The 27,892-nt window shown below is 39.8% G+C and overlaps 1 protein-coding gene across 6 annotated transcripts in view; it reads left to right on the plus strand.

Annotated features, from left to right (window-relative positions):
• Positions 1-3: 3 nt before the first annotated feature.
• The window catches only part of TUBGCP4 (tubulin gamma complex component 4), a 42,258-nt gene continuing 14,369 nt past the window's right edge, over positions 4-27,892 (plus strand). For 5 of the 6 annotated variants that reach the window (XR_009051335.1, XR_009051337.1, XR_009051336.1 and 2 more), the window contains exons 1-13: positions 4-349; positions 4,457-4,585; positions 7,109-7,231; positions 7,731-7,784; positions 8,253-8,309; positions 11,103-11,182; positions 12,612-12,813; positions 15,257-15,422; positions 15,654-15,778; positions 25,107-25,157; positions 25,562-25,667; positions 26,388-26,495; positions 26,915-27,053. Coding sequence is in view for 3 of the 6 variants with exons in the window: in XM_057721918.1 (XP_057577901.1) it covers positions 272-349; positions 4,457-4,585; positions 7,109-7,231; positions 7,731-7,784; positions 8,253-8,309; positions 11,103-11,182; positions 12,612-12,813; positions 15,257-15,422; positions 15,654-15,778; positions 25,107-25,157; positions 25,562-25,667; positions 26,388-26,495; positions 26,915-27,053 (1,418 nt within the window). In the remaining 3 variants the exon portion in view is untranslated. The remainder of the gene's footprint in view (positions 350-4,456; positions 4,586-7,108; positions 7,232-7,730; positions 7,785-8,252; positions 8,310-11,102; positions 11,183-12,611; positions 12,814-15,256; positions 15,423-15,653; positions 15,779-25,106; positions 25,158-25,561; positions 25,668-26,387; positions 26,496-26,914; positions 27,054-27,892) is intronic. The other variant, XM_057721919.1, reaches the window with a different exon arrangement.

A 27,892-nucleotide genomic window follows, 5' to 3' on the forward strand; every position in this document is an offset into this window, starting at 1 on the left:
AGCTCCCGCGACTCCTTGGGCCGAGCACCGGCGGGGGCCGGCGAGTGGGCGCAGCCGAGCGCGGTGCACTTCCGGGACGCGGCGCGCCGACCCTCTTCCCGGCTTCCCGTCAGCTCTCCGCAGCAGTTGTCTCGACGGGTAAACGCGGGAGGAACCTCGCTTCCTGGGGGCCTGTGCACGTGTAGAGAAGGGAGCGTTCGCTTCCCTGGTCGCCTGCTGAGGCTCTGGAGGAGGGTGCGAAGGATATAGGGACGTAAGGTCCGCCGTGGGAATGATCCACGAACTGCTCTTGGCTCTGAGCGGGTACCCAGGGTCCATTTTCACCTGGAACAAGAGGAGTGGCCTCCAGGTACTGTCCGGCTCAGGGCGCGGGAACTAGCGAGCGCAGAATGGGTGGACCTGAGCCAGTGCCAGGGGTAGGAGTCTGAGGGACCGAGATGGAGGGGCTTGAAGGGGCAGAGGCATGGGGGGGCGTCTCCCTGGGCAGGTAACCTGAGGGCTGTGCAGGAGGGGCCTAAGGGTGGAGTAGACCGCTTTAAGGGTTGGGCCTAGGCTGGGAAGCAGAGGGTAGACCTCTAATGGCCCTGCCTTCGGGTCGGAGGGAATCCCGACCTGGCCTAAGGTTGAAATATCTGAGCGAGAGTTGCTGGGGTACTGGATGTAAAAAAGAGAGAAGCACTTTCTCCCATCTTCACATTTGCTCTACGTTTTAAACTGAGTTTTGAAAGCTAGCCCAAATACATAATGCCTAACATACAATAAAGGTTCAGCCAGTTTTGTTGAGTGAAAAAGCGAGAGTGTTTCCCTTATTACCCCTTGCCCAGGAAATGTCTGCAGTAGGAGAATTTGGAGGGGGGACTTCATGTAACCAGGAATGTATGAGGGGGAAGGGCTATGCTTTATCTCATTTAACCTTCACAACCACCTGTCTCCATTTCAGAGATTAACTCTCGGTGTCACGGATCACGTAGCGATTAGCAAAGTTGGTCTTGAACCCAGGTGTGTCTGGCTCCAGTATCTGAACCACTTTTCTGCTTGTGCTTCCAGTAATATTATCTGATCATCTCAATAACTTAGTAACTTAGGTATCATTAGTCCCTGTTTGCAAATGAGCAAACTGAAGTTCAGAGAACTTTATGGTGGCTAGTCTTGATAGGCAAGATTTGAATCCAGCTCCGTCTGATCACAAAGTCGTGCCTGTTCGTTCCTATGAGAATTGGTAGTAAAGGCTGTGGAGGAGCAGAAAAATTACATTCTTGGTCTATAAAACTTGTAAATCAAACAGATTCCTTTTGTTGTTTCTTTTCCCCTGTAAAACTAGCACAATGCCAGGCATATAGGAGAAAAATGTTCAGGAAGTAATTGTGTGTGCTCGACTGTCAGGTAAAAAGAGATAACAGAATATGGGAACGATAGTGGCCTTCCTTATTTTCTTATTAAAAAAAAAAGCCTCAGTTGGATATTTTCCTCCTTAAGTTCTCAGCTTTAAAGTTACCTTCTCAGGAGTTCTCTGGTGGCCTAGTGGTTAGGATTAAGAGCTCTCACTGCGGAGGCTCAGGTTCGATCCCTGGTCGGGGAACCAACCCACATACCGCAAGGGCGACGAGCGGCCAAAATACACACATGCAAAAAACCTCAAGTTACCTTCTCAGAAAAACTTTTTCTGACCACTTTTTTAAGTGTACTCCTTATGCCATTATTTTCTATCACAGCAACTTGTTTATTTCCCTTATAGGACATCACAATTCATATTATTTGTTGTTGTTACCTATGTATAGTCTTTCTGACACACAGATTACCTATGGGGCAAAGACCACAGTACCCACCTTCATAGATGTACCAGGGGCACCAAGCACAGTTTCTGCCACATAGTTGGTATTAAGATATTTGTGAAAGAAAAAATTCCACCAAACCCAGCAAATATTGCATACTTTCTGCAGAACAGTGTTTTTCACATTTGAGTAAAGGGAAAAGTTGTCATGAATGCCCGGAGTTGATAAAAATAACTTTATTGTAATATTGAATATGTATATACATTAAGCTAAGTATAAACTCTTAGCATATTGCTCTTAAACAAGTGTAAAACAAATTATTTTTACAAAGTAAATAAAACTACCAAACTGATAAATTCAAATTGACATTAATCTAATGCAGCTTCTCAACATTGGCACTATGGAGATTTTTGACTGGATAATTCTTTGCTGTGGGGCTGTCCCGTGCATTGTAGGATCTTTAGCAGCATCCATGGCCTCTACTTACTAGATGCCAGTGGTAGCCCCTAAGTTGTGGCAACCAAAAATATCTCCAGACATTACTATGTCCCTTGCGGGCAAAATTACCCCAATTGAGAACCACTGATCTAATGTAACATATATTGTTGTTTTGTTGAAACTAAATTGTCAACATTGAGTTTAATGGTAGAATGACTTTTCTGCAGATCTGGCTCTCTATTTTCTGTTTTGATTTCAGTAACTCTAATGAAGAGAATGCCTGTTCATATAATTAGGTTGTACCAAATGGTGCTGATAACTTACATATCTGATTTTGTTCACTATTTAATCTTGGAACGTTAGCACAGTGCCTGGGATAAGTAGGTGGTCACTAAAAGTTGGCTGATTTTCTGAAGAAAATATACAATGGCCAATAAACAAATGAAAAGATAATCAATATCACTAATCATTAGGGAAATGCAAATCAAAAGCACAATGAGATATTTTATACACTTTAGGATGGTTATTACCAAAAAAAACAGAAAATAACAAGTGTTGGTGAGGTTGTGGAGAAATTAGAACCCTTGTGCATTGCTAGTGGAAGTGTAAAATGGTGCAGTCCCTGTGGAAAACTATATGGCAACTCCCCCAAAAATTAAACAGAGAATTACCAAATGATCCAGCAGTTTTATTCCTGGGTACATACCCAAAAGAACTGAAAGCAGGGATTCAAATAGATATTTGTACACCCATGTTCATAGAGCATTATTCATAATAATTCTACCAAAAGGTACAGATGTCCATAGACAAATGACGTGAGTAAGCAGAGTGAGGCATTTATTGATACATACAATGGAATATTATTCAGCCTTAGAAAGGGGAGAAATTCTAAGACATGCTACAGCATGGATGAAGCTTGAAGATACTATGCTAAGTGAAATATGCCAGTCACAGAAGAATAAATATTGTAGAGTAGTCAAGCTCATAGACAGAAATTAGAAGGGTACTTGCCAGGGTCTGGGGGAGAAGGAACAGTGCGGAGTCGTTGTTCAATAGGAACAGAGTTTTAGTCTGGGAAGATGAAAAAGTTCTCGAGATGGATGGTGGTGATGGTTGCACAACAGTGTGAATGCTCTTAATGCCACTAAACTGTACACTTGATAATGACTAAAATGGTAACTTTTATGTGTATTTTGCCACGATTTTTTTTAAGTTGATTGAATTCATTCTCCCACTACTATTTTTCTGCTTGAACTGCTGTGAAATCTTTATATACCATACTAGGCTATCGTTTGGCCATGATTTGAATTAGAAATACAAATGAAAATATGGACATACAAATTATATGTCCAGTTACAAGGTCCTTTTACAGATTATAATATGCTACATGAATTTTACATTTTTACTGAAATGAAAACAATTAAAAATTTTATAGAGAATTTGTAAATCCTAAGAATATGTCTGAGAAACCTCTGGAGTCTGCAGACCCAAGTTTGAGCAACATTGCTCAAGAGACTTTGTTGCAACCAGGTCAAAAACCCCATCTTGTAGACCATCCTAGGAAGATTCCATAAGAAATAGGTAATATACTCAGGCATGGAAAAGAATGAAATCTTGCCATTTGTGACAACATGGATGGGCCTGGAGGGTATTATGTTTAGTGAAATAAGTCAGATAGAGAAAGACAAATACTTTATGATTTCACTTATATGAGGAACCTAGAAAACAAAACAAACATATCAAGACAGAAACAGATACACAGATACAGAGACAGGAGGAGGAAGGGGAGGGATGAAATAGGTGAAGGGTATTAAATAAGTCACAGACATGTAATGTACAGCACAGGAATATAATCTTTTATAATAATTTTGTATAGTGTGTAATCTGTAAAAAATACTGAATCATTATGTTGTACACCTGAAACCAATATAATATTTATACTTCAATTAAAAAAAAGAAAGAGGTAATGGTTGCTGCCTCTGCAGAGGTTGACTTATCTTTAATGTATACCATTTTGTATTTTTAAATTCTTTACCATGCATCACCGCCTATTTCAATAAATAACTAATTAGGTTGGAACTGGGGAACAACATCTTTGTAGTGATTTGGAAATACTTTTGTTATCCAGAATTTACCAATCTTAAATAGGCATCTTGCAAAGGGAGACGACAGTTCTATCAAGACGATAGTTCTAGCGAGCAGTGAAGAGCAGGCACAGCGTTTTTAGCATTGTTCCTCTCCTGCAGGTGTCACAGGACTTCCCATTTCTCCATCCCAGTGAAACAAGTGTCCTGAATCGACTCTGCCGGCTGGGCACAGACTACATTCGTTTCACTGAGTTCATTGAACAGTACACGGGCCATGTGCAGCAGCAGGTAGGTTCCTGTTCTCTGGGAATGTACACCTCCCAAGGGCAGGAGCTATGTCAAGCTTTCAGTGAATCCATTGGTAATTCGTGTGACTTAAGTGTCAAGAAGTTATAAATTTCTCATCACTGGAATTTTTCAGTTGAAGGTGAGGTGACTGTACTTCAAACAAGGGGAAAATATACAGGGGGACCAATTTAGGCAGATTGGTGTAAGAGATTTTATGCTTTGCCCAAGTTTTAGGAGACCTGAATTAAATCAGTTTGAGCTAGACCAGAGTTCAAATTCTGGAGGTGAAAACACAAAGCATTATTTCAAATTCCTTTGCCACTCTGCTTCTAACTACGTTAGTCACATTGTGGCAGGCAACTAAAATCTTTGGGCTTCATTTTTCTTATTTGTTAATAAGAGTTAAACTGGGGAAGGTTCTTGGCATGTGGTAAAACTTAATAAATATCCATTAATATGAATTAATTGGAAGCCAGTGCTTTATAGTGTAGAGGCCATAGATTTGTGTCCTGTCCATCACTTGCTGGCCACAGACTGCTCAACAGTAACCTGAGGCTCAGTTTCCTTACTTATAAAATGGGGTAATAGATAGTACCTATCTCATAGGGTTGTGGGGATTAAACAAGTAATCCATGCAAAGTGCCTGGTATATAGTAGACACTCAAAAATTTTTTAAGAGAAATTTTAAAGTTTTATTTTTAATAGTCTACAGTGCTGTCAGTGGTAAGTAAAAAGATTGCTGCATTGTGTGACTGATTCAGTGGTGACTATTTCCCAGTGGAAAGAATGATTCTGGTTGAAGTGAAAGGCAGAGACTTCTAGAAAGGAAAAGGAAGCTTGCTTTTCTCAAACAATGCAGTCAATACCATCTGGCCCCTGTTATATAAATTGGTTGTCAGGCCCTTGGTGGTAATCTATGAGGCAAAGGAGTTGGAGAAAAATGCCTTATATTTTCATCTCTGGGACAGGAATTCTGATTCTCTCAAACAGGTTTTGTTGCAGAGAAAATACATAAGTTAAATTTGAATTTAAAATCTAATCAATGCCAGTTTGCTATTAAGTCATAATAATGAGAACACAATGATCAAAGATGGAACCACTAATATAGATGAAAAGGGCTCTAATTTTGTTTGTATATAATACTTTAAGAAAAACCAAACCTGTCCCTATATTCATGTGACTATGTGGATCTTGTGTGTGAATTCCTACTTTCCCAAATTCTATATTTGTAGTACCTCTTTTTTAAAAGTAAAAAGCAGTCTCATTTTCTGTTTCATTTTGTGATAAATGAAGACATTCAGTTCTCTGGAACGACCCAAGATCAAAACAAAATTGCCTGGTTGTAAGCCAGTCTGGTCTGTTTTACCCTAGGCCCATGCTGTTCTTATTATAGCTGTGAACATTTATCTGCAGGAACTACTAGTATCCTTTGCAGCATCCTCTGGCTATACTGTGCCTTATAACCCCTGAGCTCATGCTTCCTACCACATCTGTTGCTGAATTCTGCTATGGTATCTACCACCACCAGAGCCTGATCACGCAAATCAGTACATAGCCAGAAAGGCTAGTCATCATGGCCTCTAGTCAGCTGTTAACTGCAGCTTTCTTAAAAGACAAACCATATTTGTAAATAGCCTCTGGGTGAGCATCTTCTAACTGCCTATGTTGGCTATCAGATTCATGGTTTTGATGTATTGCAATGCTAGGCAGGAGAAGGGTTGTTAGAAGGAGGACTGAGGTCATTTTATTTATTCAGTAAATAGTTACCCTCTGTTCAAAGAACTGTGCTCGGAAATGAATCGCAAAGATGAACAACATGTGGGCCCTTGCTTCATGAAGCTCTTCATCTAGTGAGGGGACAGATAAAAATTCAATTCCAGCACTAAAAAGGGATGCTGTGAAAGCAACAAAGGAGAGCTGTTAATTCCCCAAGGAGACTTAGAAAGGGCTTTGCAGGGAAGAGATGCTTGAGTTGGGTCCTGTAGGAAGGGTAGGTATTTGTCACAAACGTGAGCTCACAGTTATAAGCAGAACACCCTCAAATTCACAGGGGTGAGAGAGAAAAACAAGGCACATTTCAGGGAACTGTTGAGTAATTTGGAAATGAGGATATGAAGTTGGAAGCAATGAAAGATAATTTTAGAGAGAGGGTGGTCGCCAGAAGTTGTTGCATGCCATGTAGAGGAGTTTAGATATTGTTCTGGGGCAAGGGGAAGCCACCAAAGGGATTTAAGCTACAAGTTATAAAGTTAGAATTGAGTTGTTGAAAAACCTCCAGTGACAGTATGGAGTAGTACCTGGTTGTTTGTAACACCTGAGCCACTTGGAAAATTAAAACATTATCACATTTTAAAAGGTCAGGACTCATAAAAGTCTGTCTCTTCAGTCAGGTTTTACTCTCATTGAAGTGCTGTTTTGATAAGGAATTATTTAAGCAGAAACAATGCCATTAACAAAGGATAATGTCTTCCTCAGGTTTCAGGGTCTGAGCTGAAAAGCTAACTTCTCTTTGTTTGATTTCAGGATCACCATCCATCTCAGCAGGGCCAAGGTGGGTCACATGGAATCTACCTGAGGGCCTTCTGCACGGGGCTAGATTCGGTTTTGCAACCTTATCGCCAAGCACTGCTTGATTTGGAACAAGAGGTGAGAGGAGATGTGGGAAGCAGTACCTCTGGGACGGCAGATGCGGACATGTTCCTGATTTGAAGTGCCCTTTGACATGGTCAGGTAGTTAAGAATGAGCTATTGTCCGCGTGGCTGGAGGGTACAGTGTACGCTCTGTGATTGCCCAAGCCGTGATCAAAGTGGCGCGCTGCAGGGAACCCTGCTTCACTTTACTGTACAGTAGACACTAACACAGCATTGTACAACAGCTTGCCCCAATACAAATAAATAAGTAAATAAATTATGTCATTATATATACAAAAGTGGCATGCAGATCACAGCAAAGGTTCCTGAGTGAGTTTAGAAGAGCCCTAGCTTTGGTTTTGTTATCACTTGAAAATCAGAATTAATAATCTTCTGTAAATGATCAATTCTTAATACCCTAAAATGAACCCTCTCAGATCCCTTCCAGTTTTCATAGATGAAATAGATTTGAGATATTTTATATGGAGCCCTGATCACAGTGTTTTTCTTACAGTTCCTGGCTGACCCTCATCTCTCCACATCACATGTCAATTACTCCTTAGATCAGGTATGATGCCCAGATAACAGAATGCTTTGGAATCTGTCAGTATCATAATCTAACTTAATAATGTTATTAAGATGATTAGAATAATCTAACTTATATTATTCTTGAGAACTTTTTTCCTCTGGATTCAGAGCCCAGCATTTGATATTTTGTATGCTTTCCTGGATCAGAACTGTTTGAAAAGTTCCAAATTTAGTGAACATTTACTGTCTGATGTTAACGCTCTAGATTGGCCTCAGTATTAACAATTATGCTAGCCTCAGACATAGAAACTGCTTCTGTCTGCCATTCTCTTTCTATATCTGCAGCCAACTCCCATATCAAATTGTCTTAAGATACTGGATCTTGGCTGTTCGGTGGTATTGACATCTTTATGTTAAGTGAGGCTATTTAGAAACAAAGGCATTTCTTGAGTTTATTTTTTTCCTTATATTTGATTATATACCATCCTAATTATTCTCTACTCTGCAGTTCCAGCTCCTTTTCCCGTCTGTGATGATTGTAGTAGAACAAATTAAAAGTCAAAAGGTGAGAATTTTCCTTTTTCCTTTTGCTCTGGTAAGTACCAAGGAAATACTCATAATTAATTTTCCTTTACATTCTTTTTTGAAGACCCTAGTTTTCAGTAGTTAGTTAGTTAGTTATTCATTCTTTCAGTGATATCTGCTTGGGTATCATGCTAAGTATCAGGAAAGTAAAAATAAGTTACGACCCTGCCCTTAAGCACCTCCTGGTCCAGAAGGTGGGGGAAATGATACAAGATGCACCCAAGAATGCTGCTGGTAAGAGAATAATGCTGTGGATACTTGGAGGTGAGAGCTTTTACACTAAGGATTCAGAACTGCTGGATATGGATCTTGAGGAGAAGCAGAGAGTTAATCCTTAGAAAGAAAGAAGGTAGTAGGTTTATCATTAGGGTGCTGGCAGTTTTCTGAGAATTGTTAAATCATTTGGTGAAACCTAGATGTTTATTTTACTAGTTAAATATGCCTAGTATCATCACAAGTTTTTATCATATGCATTGAAAAGTTAGGGTCTCCAGTGTCCAGAGAGTGTCTTTTCTGGGTAGAATTAATAATTCTGAGATGCTTTGAGATTTTACATTAGAAGAAGAATCTGCTAGTTCATAATTGGTTCAAAAAGGACAAATGGATGAAATATGTTTAGTTTATTCATGTTTTTAAGCTGTTATATTTGCACCTTCGCTTATTAGGAGTGTTTACTTGAATATAACTAGTTAACTAGTCAGTTTGCCAGGTTGTTACTTCATTCTTTTTTGCTGTATAAGTCTAGAAACGTATACTCTGCTGCATTCATTCTGTGCCAGCAAAGCCAGTAGGGGAGGTGCTGTTTGATCCTGCAAAGCTGATTGCCCCTATCAAATAAGATCAATCTTTTATTGTGCACTTGTTGTATACCAGGCACTGTGCTAAATGCTTCACGTACATTATCACAGTCAATCCTCTAAGGAATCAAATAGGTGAAGGAATGTGCTTAGGGTCACACAGATGATGCTAAATGGTAGAACTAGGATATAAACCCAAGGCTCTCTGACTCCAAAGACTGTGCTCTTAACCACTCTACTAAACCATCTCCCAAAATTGGAGGGGACCTTCTAGGTAAGTGGAGTTAGCTTAAGGCTCCATGCATGGCTACGTTATCTTAGTTGACTTTGAGCTTCCGTTGGCCGTAGGAAGGAGAGTGGAAAATGAGTAAAGGGATTGCAGATGGGCAAACCTTCCTTCCTGCGGAGGAGGTGGTAGAAAGCTGAGTGCTAAGGCTCTAAAAACACGAGGCTGTGGGTGAGAACAGGGGAGTGCAGACAGGCACAAGGGATCCTTTTAGAGTGATGGAAATGTTATAAAACCAGATTATGATGATGGTTGTACAGTGCTGTAAATTTACTAAAATTTGTCAAAAATACACTAAAAATAGGTGAATTTTATGGTATATAAATTATAGTTCAATAAAGTGGGTTTAAAAAAAAAGGCAAAAGGACACTGAAAGAAGAAGCAGATTTTTAGAAAAGTGTATACCTTATAAGTAGTCTAAATTCGGCTTAATCTGAAGTAAAGCGCTTTCTTTATCTCTTTTCTTGGAATTTCAACTCTAAATGATTCTGGTTTCCTTAGCGCAGTAGTTCTTAAACTTCGTTGTGCATTAGAGTCACTTGGAGCAGATTGTTAAAACCAGATCGCTCCCACCCCAGAGATTCTGATTCAGTAGGTCTGGAGTGAGGGCCAAGAATTTGCATTTCTTACAAGTTTCCAGGTGATGCAAATGCTGCTGGGGGATGGGGTGGGGTGGGAACGGGCAGGGAGGTGGAGGGTCCATACTTTGAGAACAACTATTGTAATGTGATTTATAATAAGAAATGTAGATTTGGTCTTCATCCCATTTCTGGCACAGAGCTCCTAAAACTCAGAATTTCCTAAGTAATAAGAGCAATAAAGGTGTTTGGATGGTCATAACAAACTCCTATCTACCATACCTGAGTTTGTTAATGAGGTGATTTGGGGAAAGCACCCAAGTGTGGGGCTGGTTGCCAGGGAATCAACCATGTGATTGGATGGTTGAAACTTTCAGTCCCAACATTCCCACCTGACCTCCAGGGAGAGAAGAGAGCAGAGGGCAGAGAGCTGGAAATTGAGTTCAATCACCAATGGCCAGTGATTTAATCAATCCTGCCTGTGTAATGAAGGTTCCATAAAACCCCAAAAGGACAGGGTTTGGAGAGCTTCCAGGTTGGTGAACCAGAGTGTCTCTACGTGCCACCGACATGGGCAGAAATTCCTTGGCTTGGGACCTCGCCCTGTGTATCCTTTCATCTGGGTGTCAGTTTGTATCCTTTGGTATCCTTCATAATAAATCGATAATCTAGTGAATAAGTGGGCTTCCTGAGTTCTGTGAGCTGCTCTAGCAAATTAGTGGAACCTGGGGAGGCGGAACCTCTGATTTATTAATTAGCCAGTTGGAAACACAGGGAACAACCTGAGTTTGTGGTTAGCCTTGGAAATGGAGGCCAGTTTTGTGGGACTGAGTCCTTAACCTGTGGAATCTGACACTGTCTCTGGGTAGATAGTATCAGAATTGAGTTGGATTGTAGGACCCCCCAGCTGGTGTCAGAGAATTGCTTGGGGGTTTGGGGAAATCCCCTGCACATTGGAATTGGAGCCAGAATTGGAACTATACATAGATCTTCTGAGAAAGCTTACCCCCATGCTCTGCAGACTGTGCTTCCCAAGTTGAATATAGAATATAAGATTGCGTTACATGAACTATTAAAATGGAATTCAGCTTGACAAGACTTATTTTCCACAGATTCATGGTTGTCAAATCCTGGAAACAGTATACAAACACAGCTGTGGAGGTTTGCCTCCTGTTCGCAGTGCACTAGAAAAGTAAGTCATGGCTTCATTGGGGTTGGAAAGGGGGTAGGTGGGCAAGTGACTAGACTTTGCACAAGTTTTATTTTCGGGTCATCTCAGATTTCCCTCTAGGGAAAGTTACGACCAGGATAGAAAAGCACCATGAGCAGAGGAGCTCATGTTATCCTTACGGTGGCTCAGAGATTGCAAAAAGGAGGCTATAAAGTGCTGAGTGTTGAAGCTAGGATCTAGCTGCCTAGGTGACCTTGAGGCAGTCCTTTTTTGTTTTTGGATTTCATTATCCTTGGAGAATTTCCATTGTATGTGCCGAATTTTGCTTAGCTATGTCTAAACGTATGTATTTTGAGTCGCTTTATAATCCTATAATGCCACTCTTAAGAAATTTATCCTAACAAAATTATTCAAAAGAAGAAAATAACCATATGCACAATCCTTAATCATTGCAATGTTGTCTACTGTATTAAGAAATTAGAAAATTACCAGCAGCAGAAGAAAGCTGAATAAAGATGTATTCACTTGATAGACTGTAAAGTAATTAAAACTACAACTACTATAACATGTAAAAATATTTTTATAATACCGAAAAGAGATTACAAAATTATATGTATCTCATGATTACAATTGTATTAGATAAATGGAGTATGATCAAAGACTGCCTGTAGAATGTCTCACAACCTGGATTTTTCTGATGATTTCCCCCTGATTAGATTCAGGTTGAACGTTTTTGGCAAGGGTACTATATTGGTCATATTATTTCCTGTCACAGCACATCAGAAAGCACAAAAAAGCAAGTTTGTCCCATTACAGGTGTAGTTTCATCACTTGGTTTCGGTGTTTTCCACCAGATTTCTCTGTTTTAGAGGGACTCCTCCCCTTTGTCATTAATATGTGATCTGAGGTGTGATTCCTTGAGACCATGTGAATATCCCATTCTTCAACAACCTTTCTACATTTTGTTTCAGTTTCTGCATTTTATTGGATAATACTTGTGCTGGTATATCTGCCTCTCACATACTGAATCTACTCTCCTTCTGTGATTCCAACAAAAATAAAAACTAATTTAATACTGTGTTAGCCAAAAAGAGACTCCTTCCTATAAGTCCATTTAATTTTAACAGGAATCACCCATTTTGAAACTTACTTTACTCAAAAGGAGGGAAGAAAATGTCCCTCTTCTAAAAGACTATCAGAACATTTACTGAACATTTCAGACTTCAGTATGTAGGCTACACGTTTGGAAATTAAACCACTTAGTTCATCCACAGACATTTAAGTTAAAATAGCACAATTATTTTTAGCTTCATTGGTCATTTGCCTTCTGACTGACCAAACTCTCGGCCTTTGTTTATCCTGTAGCAGTTTAAAGCAGGCCTTCTGTGCCATTGTGGGTTTAGTGTCCTCTAAGTGGACTTCTGAGGCTCTTGCTTTCCTCTCCACTCAGAATCCTGGCTGTGTGTCACGGGGTCATGTATAAGCAGCTCTCAGCCTGGATGCTACATGGACTTCTCTTGGACCAGCATGAAGAGTTCTTTATCAAACAGGGTCCATCTTCTGGTAATGTCAGTGCCCAGCCAGAAGAGGATGAGGAGGATCTGGGCATTGGGGGACTGACAGGAAAACAATTGAGAGAACTCCAGGACTTGGTGAGAGCCCAACAAGAAGCCTAGCCTGCTTCTGCCAGAAGTCGGAAAAATGTACAGTTAGATGACATTTTGGTGACTTGCCCTTGCCCCTAGCTCATCATAGCCTGGGCACCTTCCATAAATTCTTTAGATGTAAACGCTTGCCTTTATCTTAGCTTAATACTTAAACTTAATGTCTAACAATGTGAGACTATGAAGTAGAAAATATGTTTGTGAGATTCCTTTTGTTTCCCCTTTCCTGGTAGATACATTTAAGAGATCAGTAGTGAGCTTCGTCTCTTCAGGTAGTCGTGTGCCTACCCAGAGCCTCTACATGCAGTGGAGAGTTTTGCTTAGACTCCCCAGAGTCCTGTATTGGTTTCTCCTTTCATTGACCCTGTGACATCATTTTATTAGTGCCTGTTATATGCCAGGCACTGTCCCACGTGCCACAACTGCATAGACAACGTGTAATAGTCCCTGTCCTCAAAGAGCTTATAATTTAGTGGAAGATATATTACTGTGTACTGAGTGCTCTGGAAAGAATAAGTATGGGTATTCTGGAACATGGTCTTAGGGTAACTAGAGAAGGCTTTTCAGTAGAATGTATGTCAAAACGGCAAAGTTTGGGAGGAGGAATTTTCTGGCGGTCCAGTGGTTAAGACTCCAAGCTTCCAATGCTGGGGGTGCGGGTTCGATCCCTGGTCGGGGAACTAAGATCCCATATGGCATGCGGCCGAAAAAAAACTCCAGGCGGAGGGAAGGACTGTGTAAAGTACAGAGGCCATGAAGGACATGGCTTATTGGGGGAATCATTAGTAATTCAGTTGAGATGGTCAAGTAAACAAAGGCTGATACATAGAGCGTAAGGGACAGTTGAGGGGGATGTGGGAAGTGGCACATCCCCCTTTTGAGATGAACAGCGGTAAGGTCATGAAAGCCCTTATAAACAGTGGGAAGGAATTTGGACTTGAGCCTGAAAAGAGCGGGAACCGTGAAGAATTTTAGGCAAGAGGTTAACACACCTCTGTATGTTAGATCAGACTTTATAATAGATCACTCTAGAAACTGTGTGGAGCATTGTTGTTTAAAAAATTAAGATTAGCAGCAAGTAGGTCAGTTAGGAGAATGTTGGGGACATTAGCTGAAAAGCAATGATGGCCTGCACCAAAGGTGGGAACAGTAAGTGGGAGAATAAGGAGGCTTGAGAGAGATTTAGGATCTGGAACAGGTAGGTCGTGGTGATTGATTGGCCTTGGGTCCAGAGGGAAGACTCGAGGATGATACCCAAGTCGCTGCCTTTAGTAGTAGGGCAAGTAGTGATGATAAGGAACATGGATTGCTGGTGTCGGGGAAGGAAGATGGGCCTAACTTTGGACACATGGAGTTTGAGGTACTTGTAGGAAATGACCAGTGGGCTGAGCTCATGAGAGCAATTTAACTTAAAGTCTTAGGCATCATCCGCATATAGAAGTTTTTAATTTGGGGTCCACATGTGGCTTCAGAGGTTCTGTGGAGTGTGTTTTGTATATTTTTCTGGAGAGTCCATAACTTTTATAATCACAAAGAGTCCTGTGATGCCAAAAGATTAAAGATATCTATTATGATGATCAGTTCAGTCTCAGAAGATGTAATTGTCTGAGAAGAGTGTGGAGGGCAAGAGGAAAACAGGGTCTGGAATAGTGCCCTGAGGCACACCAGCACCCAAGCTCAAAACTAAAAGGGTGAATAGCAGAGATCAAAGTTAGGAGTGTGGAGCCTGAAGTTCCAGTTGGAGCTGGATAAGGGTCAAATCAAAAGCAGGTCAGGGAACGTGAGAGACCTGAGTGATTGGGTGGTGAGGTTCTCGGGCTTCTAGATCAGTGGCTCTCAGACTGTACAGTGTCTCAGCACCACCTGCAGAGCTTGTTTAAACACTAACTGCTGGGCCTCACCGCCCCCCCAGATTTTCTGCAGATCTGGCTAGGGACTTGAAAATTTACATTTCTAACAAGCTCCCAAGTGAGGCCAGTGGTGCCTGTCCGGGAGCCATGCTCTGAGAACCACTTGGCTAAATGACTTAGGCTTGTGTAAAGACCTGGGCAGAGCAGACATAAGCACAAGATAATAAAATCATAGACATGTAGACCTAGAAAAAAAAACAAAGACCAGTTATTCCATGGTAAAAGTAAGAAGACTAGGTTTCAGACCTACTGCACAAGTTTTTACACAGTAGTCAAGGCAGGGTGAGAACTAAAATCCTAATGGTAATAAAACCACTGCTATTTCCATTGTGCTATCTTGCTGCCTAAAAATGGACTACATTTCTCTAGCACTGGTAATTTAACAATTATGCAACTTCAGATTTAAAGTCCCTGCTTCTAGAAAATGTAAATCACGGGATGGGAGAGCTGCTGGCTGTTTCCTAGTTTTCCCTTTCTCACTCCACTATGTCATCTCCGATACGGATTATTTCTTTGACCAGCGCCTGATAGAAGAAGAGAACATGCTGGCACCATCTCTAAAGCAGTTTTCTCTGCGAGTGGAGATTCTGCCATCCTACATCCCAGTGAGGGTTGCTGAAAAAATCCTGTTTGTTGGAGAATCTGTCCAGATGTTCGAGAATCAAAATGTGAACCTGACTAGGAAAGGTAGGAACCTCCTTGCCCAATGTACCCCCATCCTCCAAGGCTTATATGTGTGGCCCCAAAGTCTGCCTGGGCAGATGGGTGGCTACTGACCCTTATGTGCTGAGATTTCAGCACAGCTGTGAGTGATATGCTTGCCTGAGAACCAGGTGAAGGAGCTGCAGCACCGGATTGAGAACCCCTCACTTGTGCAGGTTCCCTGTCTTCCTTTGACAGTGCCTTCCTGTTTTACAGGATCCATTTTGAAAAACCAGGAGGACACTTTTGCCGCAGAGCTGCATCGCCTCAAGCAGCAACCGCTCTTCAGCCTGGTGGACTTTGAGCAGGTGGTGGACCGTATTCGCAGTACTGTGGCTGAGGTTTGTCTTTCTTAGTATATTTTCTTCGGAAGAAAACTGACTGGTTCCTCAGAAATTGAGTACTTGACTTTTGTTTCTTCTTGATGTGATTAGAACTTAGCTTGGAGGGAGTTGTTTGAGTTGAAGAGTAGGAAGTAGAAAATAAAAGCATTCTGTTTTTAATAATAGAGGCAGAACTGCCTTAACCTTTTCCCACCTGACAGGAGTTTGATTGTTAGCTAGTTAGTTAATTAGTTGTATAAAGGGAGGTCTTGGTTTCATTTTAGACAGTCAGCAATTTGAGTCCGTCTGTATAGTTGGCAGTGACTCCAGGGAATCAACTGATTCTAACTAAATTTAGTACCTTATATTTTAGAATGGCTTTATTATGTATTCCTTAATTTATGGATATGATAATCTTATGAGGAAGGCAGAACAAGTAATATTTTTCCATTCTTATAAATGAAAAAAAAAACTCAGAAAGCTAACTTGTCTGGTGTCACATAGTCAGTAACAAAGGTGAGCTCAGAAACAAGTCTGACTTCTCTTTCAGTGTTTTTAAGTGACTTGTGCTTCATCCACCAACTTAAATTGTGACCAGTAATTTTTCAAATGGGCATATGTTCTGTGGCTTATAATAAGATTTGACACACGGTTATGTGATAATATGAAATGAGATCTTTTGTTACTTGTGTTAACTGTGTTAGTGGTTTTCAACTCTGGTATGCATAGAACGATGTGGGGAAATCTGAAAACATGTACTTGCACCAAGTCCTTAACCTCCAGAGCTTCTGACTCATAGGTCGGGAGGGAGTCGGAACTGGTAGGTACTTATATTTATACCAGCCAACCAACAAACAAGCCTCTCCAGGTGATTTTGAAGCACAGCAAGTGTGCTAGGGTCAGTGTCTAGAATTGCTAAGAAGATACACTCATGTTGGAAGCACAGTAATATATCATGAATGTGATTTCCTTTTCCAGTCACTGTCTCAGAAATTCCAAGGCATTGGAGATAGAGCTGTGTTGTAGACATAGAATGTTAGATCTTAAGGTGACCTTGAAGTATCACTTGATTTGATTCCTTACGGGCAAGTAAATATGTAAACTACCCAGAATACATATTTCTGTCTGTTCAAAATTTCAAGACACTGCCTCTCCATCTATAGCCAAGGCAGCTGTTATCTAGGGGGCTGGTGCCTTCACTTCCTGTCACCTTAGTGACTCGATTTCTCTTCTGTTATCATTTTTGTGCTAACTCTTTGGGAAATATAATTAATGGAGGAAAGTAAATTTTTATTAAATGAATAACAAAATTTCAAAATTGTTGTTTTCTTCTGAAATTTTGAAACACGTGTATTGCTTGAAATTATATTTCCAGTTTGTAAAAATGATAGAGAATTGAAGCACAGACTCTTTGAAGCTAATACTTTTTTTGACAGCTGTAATTGTGACAATAATAACAGCTTAAAGTAATAAAAGAGATAGAGTGTACCCAGAAGGAAAAGGGGAGAGTGTCTTGCAAATACATTCAGACTCACCCCCTTTTGGATGTCTTTCTCTCCTTTTTCATTTTTTAAAAAGGTATATATACCATATGAATCTATTTATATAAAGTTCACAAACAGGCAGTGCTAATCTGGTGTTAGATGTCAGGATAGCATTTGCCCTTGGTAGGTGGGAAGGACATGAACTGGCCTTTCAGGGTGCTGGGTATACAGATGTGTTCAATTTGTGAGAGTTCTTCAAGCTGTAAACTTAATATTGGTGCACTTTTCTGCATGGATTTTAGTACTTCAACAAAAAGATTTAAAAAATTAATTCCTAGATACATAATAGTTTGTTGTTAATTTTATCTTTAGTTGGTTACTACTTATATAGAGAAATTGTGGTATTAATTTTTGTAGGTTAATCTTACACCTGGCAATTTGTCTTTTTTTTTTTTTTAGTTCTAATGTTTTGTCTGTTAATTCTATTGATTTTCCTCAGTAATGATCGTATCATTTGCAATTATTGAAAGTTTTACAGTTTTCCTTTGAATTTTTCAACTTTTGCTTCTTTTTTTTTCTTACAGTCTTAACTAGGATCTCTACTACAGCAATTCAACACCTGGGGTGATAGTTGATCTAAACTGTGTGAAATAGTAGAGCTGATAATGGGCATCCTTGATTTAGGCCCTTAAAGATAATACACCTAAAGTTTCTCTCTTTAAGAGTGTTTGCTGTAGGCTTTGGCATGTGAGTTTATCAAGTTAAAAAAATTACCTTCTCTTCCTAGTTTACTGTGAGTTTTTATAATAAGTAGATGTTGAATTTTATCACTGCTTATTCTATATCAATTAAGGTGCTGTTTTTTGCTCTGAGTTCCTTGTCTCCTTTAGTCTATCCATAAGGTAAATTTCTGGTTAGATTTTCAGATGTTGAATCTTCCTGAGATAAACCATACTTGAACGTGATGTTTTATTTTTTAATGTACTGTTGGATTTAGTTAGTCAAAACAGTATTTGGAATTTTTGCATCTACATTTACTAGTGAAATATACTATACTTTTCTCTTCCTGTATGGTTCTTATGTTGTTGTGGAATAAAGATTATATAAGCCTCATAAAATGAGCTCAGTGTTTACCACTCTTTTTCTTTTTTTTTAAATTAATTAATTAATTTGTTTATTTTATTGGCAGTGTTGGGTCTTCGTTGCTGCACATGGGCTTTCTCTAGTTGTGGCGAGTGGGGGCTACTCTTCATTGTGGCACGTGAGCTTCTCATTGTGGTGGCCTCTCTTGTTGCAGAGCACGGGCTCTAGGTGCGTGGGCTTCAGTAGTTGTGGCACATGGGCCCAATAGTTGTGGCTCACGGGCTCTAGAGCGCAGGCTCAGTAGTTGTGGTGCACCGGCTTAGTTGCTCCACGGCATGTGGTATCTTCCTGGGGCAGGGATCAAACCCGTGTCCCCTGCATTGGCAGGAGGATTCTTACCCACTGCACCACCTAGGAAGTCCCTACCACTCTTCCTATTTTTTAGAACAGTTCACATAAGACAGGAATTTTTACTAGAAGTTTGATTGAACTAACCTGAAAAATTATCTAAGCTAGGTGTTTTTAGGAAATCTTTACTGATTCAATATATTTAAAACCTATTAGTCTATTTAAGACATTTATTTCTTCTTGTAGCACTTTTGGTATTTTCTACTTTTAAAGGAACTTGCGCATTTCATCTAGATTTATTTGGCACTTCCCTGGTGGTCCAGTGGTTAAGACATCGCACTTCCACTGCAGTGGGCACCAGTTTGATCCTTGGTCGGGAGACTAAGATCCCACGTGCCCAGTGGTGTGGCCAAAAAATAGAAAAAAAAAAAAAAAAACCAGATTTATTTTTTTTTTAAATATCTGCTCGCCTATAACTGTTTATGTCTTCATTTGTAGTTTATTTCAATCTTCTTTTTCATTGTTTAACATTATTTTTTCAAAGAACCAGCTTTTGTTTTTAATCATTTTTTCTCTATTTCATTGATACTACATTTATATTTATTATTTTTCTCCTTGATTGAATTTTCTCTGTTACTATTTTCCAATTTCATAGGTTGAAAGCTTGACATAGAAAATAGAAAATAGAAAAGTTTCTAATTTTAACCTTTATTTCCTAAGAAATTTATATAAAACTTTACATATTGTTTTGACTGTGTCCCACAAGTTTTTGTAGAACATAAAAATACATGTAGTATTTTCATTATTATTTTGTTTTAAATAAATATTAATTTTCTTTATGATTTTGTTTTTAACACGAATTTATTAAGTTTTAATTTTATTACAGTATAGTTGGAGAACAGAGTCTGTATATTGTTCCTTTGGAATTTATTGAGGCTTCGTTTGTGGACTCATTTTTGGGTCTGTTTTTTGTTTTCAGTTGTTCTGTATGTGCCCAGAGAATGTATATTCTGTGTTGAGTCTAGAGTTCTATGTATGTTCTAATTCCTCATTTTCAGGTTGTTTGTTAGGCATGTGCATATTTATAATAAATATATACTTGTTTTTCTTTGTATGTACACAAATGTCCTCTTTATTGCTTATGAAATATATTTATATATTTTTTTTGACTAAGATTCTATTAAGATCACTATCCAGCTTTCTTTCACGTCATATTTACCTAATATATCTTCTTCCATCCTTTATTTTCAGCCTTTCCATGTGCTTTTATTATTTATTTATTTATTTATTTTATTGGCTTGTTGGGTCTTTTTTTTTTTTTTTTTTTTTTGCTGTGCGCAGGCTTTCTTTTTAGTTGCAGTGAGTGGGGGCTACTCTTTGTTGTGGTGCGCAGGCTCCTCATTGCCATGACTTCTCTTGTTGCGGAGCACAGGCTCTAGGCACATGGGCTTCAGTAGTTGCAGCACATGGGCTCAATAGTTGTGGCTCACAGACTCTAAAGCACAGGCTCAGTAGTTGTGGCTTAGTTGCTCCACGGCATGTGGGATCTTCCTGGAGCAGGAATCGAACCCGTGTGCCCTGCATTAGCAGGCGGATTCTCAACCACTGCACCACCTAGGAAGCCCCATCCATGTGCTTTTATCCTCCCCTTCTTACCCTCCTTGTCCCCAACCACTGATCTGCTTTCTGTCACTAAAGAATGGTTTGCATTTTCTAGATTCAATATAAATGGAATCAAACAGTATGTACTCTTTTTTGGGGGCTGGGGTGCATATTTCTAGGAGTTTTTATGGTATCAGGTCTTATGTTTAAGACTTTGATCTATTTCAAGTTAATTTTTATGCATGGTGTAAGGTAGGGGCCCAATTTCATTTTTCTGTATGTGCTTCTCCAGTTTTCCCAGCACCATTTGTTGAAGAGGCTACCCTTTGCCCTTGGGTGTTCTTGGCTCCCTTGTCAAATATTAGTTGACTATATAAGTAAGGGCTTTGATTCTAAGTTTTCTGTTCCATTGATCTGTGTCTTCTTCTGCCAATTCCATACTCTTCTATTTATTTTTTTATTTTTAAGTATATTTGATTTACAATATTGTGTTTCAGATGTATAGCAAAGTGATTTAGTTATACGTATATGTATACCTGTTCCTTTTAAGATTCTTTTCCCACATAGGTTATTACAGTTTTGAGTAGAGTATTGAGTAGAGTTCGCTGTGCTATACTGTAGGTCTTTGTTGGTTATCTATTTTATATATGGTAGTGTGTATATGTTAATCCCAACCTCCTAAATTTATCTTTATTCCCCACCTTTCCCTTGTGGTAACTATAGTTTGTTTTCTAACTCTGTGAGTCTATTTCTGTTTTGTAAAGAAGTTCATTTGTATCATGTTTTTTAGATTCCACATATAAGTGATATATCATATTTGTCTTTCTCTGTCTGACTTACTTCACTTAGTATGATAATCTCTAGGTCCATCCATGTTGCTGCAAATGGCATTATTTCATTCTGTTTTTATGGCTGAGTAATATTGCATTGTATATATGTACCACATCTTCTTTAACCATTCATCTGTTGGTGGACATTTATGTTCCTTCCATGTCTTGGCTATTATAAATAATGCTGCTGTGAACATTGGGGTCCATGTATCTTTTCAAAGGATGGCTTTCTTTAGATGTATGCCCAGGAGTGGGATTGCTGAGTCATATTGTAGTTCTATTTTTAGTTTTTTAAGGAACTTCCACACTGTTCTCCATAGTGGCTGTACAAGTTTACATTCCCACCAGCAGTGTAGGAGGGTTCCCTTTCTCCACACCCTCTCTAGCATTTATTGTTCGTAGACATTTTGATGATGGCCATTCTGACTGGTAAGAGGTGTTACCTCACTGTAGTTTTGATTTGCATTTCTCTAATAATTAGCAATGTTGAGCATCTTTCGTGTGCCTTTTGGCCACCTGTATGTCTTTTTTGGAGAAATGTCTATTTAGATCTTCTGACCTTTTTTTGATTGGGTTGTTTGTTTTTTTATATTGAGCTACATGAACTATTTGTATATTTTGGAGATTAATCCCTTTGTTGGTAGCTTCATTTGCGAATATTTTCTCCCATTCCATGGATTGTCCTTTCATTTTGTTTATGGTTTCCTTTGCCGTGCAAAAGCTTTTAAATTTAATTAGCTACCATTTGTTTATTTTTGTTTTTATTTTATTACTCTAGGAGGTGGATCCAAAAAGATATTGCAGTGATTTATGTCAAAGAGTGTTCTGCCTATGTTTTCCTCTAAGAGTTTTATAGTATCCAGTCTTACAGTTAGCTCTTTAATCCATTTTGAGTTTATTTTTGTGTATGGTGTTAGAGAATACTCTAATTTCATTCTTTTACATGTAGCTGTCCAGTTTTCCCAGCACCACTTATTGAAGAGACCATCTTTTCTCCATTGTATGTTCTTGCCTCCTTTGTCATAGATTAATTGACCGTAGGTGTGTGGGTTTATTTATAAACTTTCTGTCTTGTTCCACTGATCTATAAATCTGTCTTTGTGTCAGTACCATACTGTTTTGATTACTGTAGCTTTATAGTGTAGTGTGAAGTCAGGGAGCCTGATTCCTGCCGCTCTGTTTTTCTTTGTCAGGATTGCTTTGGCTTTGGGGGTCTTTTGTGTTTCCATTCATTGATGAGCTCTAGTAGTTTTCTGGTAGCATCTTTAAGATTTTCTATGTATAGTATCATGTCATCTGCAAATAGTGACAGTTTTACTTCTTCTTTTCCAGTTTGGATTCCTTTTATTTCTTTTTATTCTCTAGTTGCCATTTGCTAGGACTTCCAAAACTATTGAATTAAAACTTGAATAAAAATGGCGAGAGTGGACGTCCTTGTCCTGTTCCTGATCTTAGAGGAAATGCTTTCAGCTTTTCACCATTGAGTATGATGTTAGCTGTAGGTTTGTCATATATGGCCTTTACTATGTTGGGGTAGGTTCCCTCTGTGCCCACTTTCTGGAGAGTTTTTATCATAAATGGGTGTTGGATTTTGTCAAAAACTTTTTCTGCATCTATTGAGATGATCATATGGTTTTTATTCTTCAATTTGTTAATGTGGTTTATCACACTGATTGATTTGTGGACATTGAAGTGTCCAAACCTTTTGTCCATTTTTTCTTGTTTTTGTTTTATTTTCTTACTATTGAGTTTTTTTAAATTTTTTAATTTTTAATTTTTTTATTTTTTACAATAAACTGCATATATTTAGAGCTTACTATTGAGTTTTGACAGTTGTTTATGTATTCTGGATGTAAGTCCTTTATCAGATATGTGACTTACAAATATTTTCTCCCTATCACTTGTCTTTTTATTCTCTTAGCAGTGTCCTGGTGGGAGGAACAGTGTCTTCCAAAGAGCAGAAGTTGTTAATTTTGATTAACTCCAGTTTTATCAATTTCTATTTTTTTTGTGACTTATGCTTTTGGTGTTGTGTCTGAGAAACCTTTGTGTAACCCAAGGTAATAAAGATTTTTCTCCTCTGTTTTCTTTTAGAAAACTTATAGATTTTAGTTTTACATTTAGCTTTATGACCATTTTGAGTTAATTTTTGTATGTGGTGCAAAGTATAGATCAAGTTTTAGTTTTTTGCATATGGATATTCAGCATCTTGGTTCTTTTTTATGATTTATTTTTTTATATTTATGTTGCTATTATCCTTACCTCTTTAAGCATATTTGTAAAGACTTTTTAAAACTTTTGGCCTGTGTGATAAGTTAGATTTCCCCAGGAAACAGATTTTGCGACTGAGATTCGGCAAGAAGTAAGAGAAGCAGGATTGAGTAGAAAGAGGAAATAAACTGTGATGTGGTTGAAACAGAAGCCTTGGCCAATCTGATGCAGAGTTCTGAAGCTAGAATGGCCCTTCGGAGATGTCCCAAATTGAGGTTAGAGGGCTAGGCCATTGTACCTCTGCATCTATCAGAAATTGGTTCCTTAGAAGGGAACCATGGGCAAGGTAGCTCCCTTTAGTCAAAAGCACCAGTAACAGGCAGTACCCTGAACGGCTTGGGTTATGGAATACCTCATTCTTACAAGGGATATCTCATTATACTACCTACTCAGTTCTAAAAGTTCTGTTTCAGATGGTGTGTGTTATCTAGTCTATTGTATTTCTTTTGCTCTTCCCATGTCTAATTATTTTGACCTATGTGCTTATGTTTGCCTGGGGATGTCAGCTATTTTGTCTAATATTGTGTATTGGGGAAGGGCCAAAGGCCATTTCCTAATCTGTTTCAGTTCCAGTAAGAGAGGGCAGAGGGGATAAGCACCAGGGTAGAGATTCCAGGCATCCTGAATCAATGTTGATCCCTTCACTGGGCACATCCTAGTTGGGATCCTTCGGTGCTGGTAATGACTGTGTAGTTGATTTTTTGTATCTCAGTCATCAGGCTTGCTGAATTCTCTTACTAGTTCTGATTATCTGTCAGTTCTCTTGGACTTTCTATGCAGGTAATGATATTATCTGTCAATAATAACAGTTTTGTTTCTTCCTTTTCAGTTTTTTCCTTTTCTATATTGGCAAGTCTTTAGTACAATGTTGGATGACTTTAAGGGAATTCCTTCTAATGTTTCACCATCAAATAGGTTGTTTGCTGTGGGGTTTTGGTAATGCCCTTTATCAGAATAAAGAAATTTCCTTCTATTCCTTGTTTGCTTTCTTTTTAAAGTCATGAACAGATGTTGAGTTTTATCAACTGCTTTTTCTGCATCTGTTGAGATGATCATGTTTTTTCTTTTTTAATCTTTATGTAGTAAATTATATTCATATTAAAATTTTTATTGAGAGAAAAATCACACAGCAAAGTTAAACATTTGACCCTTTTTTTTTTCTGGCTGCTTTGGGTCTTCATTGCTGTGCGTGGGGTTTCACTAGTTTTGTGGTGAGCAGGGGCTACTCATTGTTGTGGTTCGTGGGCTTCTCATTGGGGTTGCTTCTCTTGTTGCAGAGCACGGGCTCTAGGCGCGAGGGCTTCAGTAGTTGCAGCATGCAGGCTCAGTAGTTGTGGCACACAGGCTCTAGAGCACAGGCTCAGTAGTTGTGGCACATGGGCTTAGTTGCTCCACTGCATGTGGGGTCTGCCCAGACCAGGGATCAAACCTGCGTCGCCTGCGTTGGAAGGCAGATTCTTAACTGCTGCACCACCAGGGAAGCCCCGAGCCATTTAAAAATAGGTACAATTCAGTGGGTTTTAGTATGTTCACGGTGTTGTGCAACCATTACCACTGTCTAATTCTAGAATATTTCCATCTCATATATTTTTTTAACTGTTAAACTTTTATTCCTGGGATTAACCCAGTGTGGTCATGTTATATATTCTGGATTTGTACAAAACCATTCTTTACAGGAGTTTGCATTGTAATGAACCTTTGATCCTGTTTTGTTGGTTCTTTTCACAGCATCTCTGGAAGCTGATGGTGGAAGAGTCAGATTTACTGGGTCAGCTGAAGGTAATAGCTTAGCTGTTGTTTTAACTCTTAAAATTATGCTGGTGGGCAACTTTATTCTCTGGCCTCTCCTGAGAGCACTGGTTGCCTGTCCTCAGACTTCTGGAGTGGCATTGTATGTCCTCATCCAACTAGGCAAACTCCACCTAATGCTACACATTTATTATAGCACAAAGCTTCAGCTGTTTACTTTCTTCTGGCATAATTGTGTTTTCATTAAATAAATGATATCAAAGACACACCAGTCATCCTGCCATTACTAATGTGCCCCTTTGAAATGCTGAAAGCCTATGTCCTTTAGTTGATTGGGCTCAAACTGATGAAATTGGAAATTATATGCGTAATTCTCTTAGGATAGGAAGAGCCCTGCTGGATTACTAAATTGTAAATTTAAATTCTTTCTGCAGATCATTAAAGACTTTTACCTTCTGGGACGTGGAGAACTGTTTCAGGCCTTCATTGATACAGCTCAACACATGTTAAAAACACCACCCACTGCAGTAACTGAACATGGTAATTGCCCTGGGGCCCGAGAATTACCAGCTTTCTGAAGTTGTAGGGTATTTCTTAGCTGCTGCCAAACTGTTTAGACCTGGTCCACATAAGAGCAGCCTAGTGAGTTACAGAGAATGTTTCCAAAGATGGAAGGCCGCTCAGGTAGGCTCACTGTTGTCTCCCCGAGCAACCTCAGCTCATAACCTTTCCTGGAAAGGTACAAGCTTTGGTACCTTTGTACAAGCCTTCAAACCTGTATTTCATCTCATCAGATGATAGCCATATATTTCTTAAGGGACATATTGGGACTTTTTTTTTTTCTGTCCACTCCATGCACCATGCAGGATCTGAGTCCCTGTTTATCTCAAAAAAAAGAGCTACCCTCTTTCAGAGTCTGAATAGAGCCTCTGGATTGGCCTGGCTTGGGTCATGTTCATGTCCCTAAACAAAACAGTGTAACAATTGTTCCTGGGTCACCTGCCTACCCTGAGGGTCAGGTATTATCTGCCCCACTGGAACTACATGGATTGTTCTGGGCCGGGGTAATTCTCCAAGGGAAATTGGGGTGCTGTTATCAGCAAGGGGAGAAGGAACGCATGCTAGTCAGGCAAAAGCAATTGCTGTTTACAGTATCCTGCTGTTAGGGATAGGTGGACTGGAGGAGAGGTGGGAAGCCAGAGGAGTGTGGATTTGTTACATAGCCAAGCCTTCTCTCAGCCTATGTGTTCTTTCTTGCAGATGTGAACGTGGCCTTCCAACAGTCAGCACACAAGGTGCTGCTAGACGATGACAACCTCCTCCCTCTGTTGCACTTGACAATCGAGTATCATGGAAAGGAGCATAAAGGTTTGCCGAACTTTCTTTCATCTTTCTGTCCTACCGGTCATTATCTGTTCTGCTTCCATCCACTTCCACAGAAACCATCATTTTGGACCTTAGAAATCACCTAGTCCAGTGCCCTAATTTTACACAAAAGAAAAGAAGTCAAGAGAGGCTGAGATGGCCAGGCCACGGTTTTGGGTTTTGTCACGCTGCTGGGATGGTCTGCTTATTTATAGCCAGCAGACTTGAAGGCTGGAAAAAGAATCTCTAAAAGACCTCCTAAGAGAGCCCCTTACGGGAGTTTCCTTGCCTTCTACAAGTCCCTTTTGTGCCCCTTTCTGCTTCTGACTGCAGGCTCGCCTGAGTGCTCGTCTCACGACTGTTACTCACCTTGCTGAAGCCCTGGTTCTAGTTGAGCACAGTCCTCTCTCTCCTCTTAACAGATGCTGCTCAGGCAAGAGAAGGGTCTTCTCGGGAAACCTCTCCCCGGGAAGCCCCTGCCTCCGGCTGGGCAGCCCTGGGTCTTTCCTACAAAGTGCAGTGGCCATTACACATTCTCTTCACCCCTGCTGTCCTGGAAAAGTGAGTATTTCTGAGTTTCTCACGGGTAATTATTACCCACCTTACTTCCACAGGAAGAAGTCATCAGGAATAGAATTGGTGGGAGCAAGAGAGCCAGCCAGCTGGGTTTGGTCTTTTTTTTTCTTTTTTTTCTCTTCTGGCCACACTGCAGGGCTTGTGGGGTCTTAGTTCCACCAGGGATTGAACCCGGGCCTCCTACAGTGGACGTGCCAAGCCCTAACCACTGGACCACCAGGGAAGTCCCCCAACTGGTTATTAACAGTCTGTAAATCAGAGGCTGCAAACTCAGATGTCTTCGGGGGCTGGACAGATAACAGGTGACGCTGCAGATGTGAGATGGTAGAAGCAGTGGATGCTGGAGTGAACGGGCGAGTCAAACCCTTAAAACCATTAGAGTTTTTTTTTTAATTGCAAAATAAGGAGCAGTTTACAGGCTGCCAGTTTGTGGCCTCTCTTCATCTTTCCCATTCTTATTCATAACCCTCTACTTTTGGGGGGTGGAGAAGCTTAGGGTATGAGGGACTACACATAAAGTGGAAAGACAAAGCTGGTTCAGGGAGAAGACGGAGAGCCCACAGCCCAGCTAAGTAGGCTGTCTGGACTCTGTCCAAAGAGCCTCCAGAGCTCCCAGTCCACTTTCCTTCTCAGTTGATATGCTCTTAATACCCTTGAAGAAATCAAGCTCAGACGTGTTTTCTTAAACATTTTATTATGAAGAATTTCAAATACTAAACAAAAGTATGGACTATAACGAACTCCCACGGACATATTATCCATCTTCAGTAACCAGAAACGTCATGCTGTTTGTTTCATCTCCTCTTTTTTTTTTGGCCAGAGCT

The sequence above is a fragment of the Hippopotamus amphibius genome, chromosome 2 (assembly GCF_030028045.1).
Source record: "Hippopotamus amphibius kiboko isolate mHipAmp2 chromosome 2, mHipAmp2.hap2, whole genome shotgun sequence".
NCBI lineage: Eukaryota > Metazoa > Chordata > Mammalia > Artiodactyla > Hippopotamidae > Hippopotamus > Hippopotamus amphibius.